At 35.8% G+C, this 1,383-nt stretch overlaps 1 protein-coding gene across 1 annotated transcript in view; it reads right to left on the bottom strand.

Annotated features, from left to right (window-relative positions):
* LOC103522364 (tubulin-specific chaperone E) overlaps positions 1–444 on the bottom strand; it is a gene marked incomplete at its 3' end in the record, with an annotated part of 2,151 nt that extends 1,707 nt beyond the window's left edge. Inside the window, exon 1 of the mRNA XM_026832554.1 lies at positions 418–444. Coding sequence (XP_026688355.1) covers position 418 — 1 coding nt within the window. The remainder of the gene's footprint in view (positions 1–417) is intronic.
* Between the last annotated feature and the right edge of the window lie 939 nt (positions 445–1,383).

Below are 1,383 nucleotides of genomic sequence, written 5' to 3'. Positions count from 1 at the left end.
TCTATAATAAAATAATGTTTTTGAACTTGACAGCGAAGAAAGTTGCTTTATTATATATAAGAAGGGTATTTGTGTGCGTTTCAAACATGAATAGAAAAATGGAGATGGATGGATGACAGAGAATATGGTAGAAGGAAGTTAATGATGGATGTTTGTTAAAATGATAGATGATAGATATGGAATGTACTTCCTTTTATTACAAGGAACTTAAGAATGGACGAGTTGTATTTAGAATATGGATTGGGTACATGACTACATGTACACATGTATGTACAATTAAGGGATGAGTTTCTATGTCCCTCTAGATCCAGCTAATGTTTGTTTTCATTAACAGGTCAATGTCACAATCTCAACATACTTTGTATTGACACAATTGACAAGGATGGGGGAAACGTTATCACACATTGAAATACCTACTCAATCTAAAGTCTGAGCACAGCACACATTCCCAAGTCAGTTTAAACAAAGACCTACTTCTACAAACATACGGCTGTGGAATAATTTAAAAATTTCCATTCATAAAACAGAATCCAGCATTCAGTAGTTTCATTATCAATACTCAGTAGTACTGTAGTAGCTCTTCATCTTTCTTTGGTGATTGGTGACGGATATTTATGTAAGATTTAAATTTATTAATTTTATTTCGTAGAAAATATTATGTAAATTTCGAAATTTAATAAATCGGAACGCTGGTTTTTGTCCCCCTTTTGTGAGAATTGAGATAATATTTTTTCGTATTTCGTGTCTTATCTTTATCATTTTATCGCTTTCTTATCTTTTTTATGGAGAACTGATCGTAAATTTGAATGGTTCGCGTGATTGAATCTTGAAATTGTCTACCTGGAAGTGAAAGCATTTATTTACGATAATATCTACGAAGGTGTTTTCATGTAAATCTGACTGAACAAGAAGGAAGATTTCGTAAAAGTTTCATTTAAATCTGACTGAACAAGAATGGAGATTTCGTAAAGGACCGAATTTCACCCAGCAGCGACATGACTCAGATTAAAGGTCAATATGGGCCTCTGGTGGGTGCCATCGATGAAGGAACCAGCAGCTGTCGATTTATTGTAAGTATTGTACTCGGATAAAACCAACCTCAGCCAAGTCAAGTCATTAAATTTAGCGTAGTGTTTTGAGCAGGGAACGACATTTGTGACAAGCATTTATGTTTAACACAATTAAAATTCCTATTGGTAAGCTCAGATCCACAGTGTCCACACTCACATGAACAAAATACAGGCTTTCAAGCTGCACTGGAGCATCAATTCCAAACATCTGATTGCCAGCCTAGTTAGCTTAGTTTTGGTAGTGCGTCTGCCTTGTAAGCGCTAGGCCGCGGGTTCGATTCCCACCCGGGGCGGATTTTATCCTGATGGGATA

The sequence above is a fragment of the Diaphorina citri genome, unplaced genomic scaffold (genome assembly GCF_000475195.1).
Source record: "Diaphorina citri unplaced genomic scaffold, Diaci psyllid genome assembly version 1.1 scaffold8081, whole genome shotgun sequence".
NCBI lineage: Eukaryota > Metazoa > Arthropoda > Insecta > Hemiptera > Psyllidae > Diaphorina > Diaphorina citri.
Note: the sequence above shows the minus strand (reverse complement) of the source record. Positions and strands in the feature narration are given on the sequence as shown.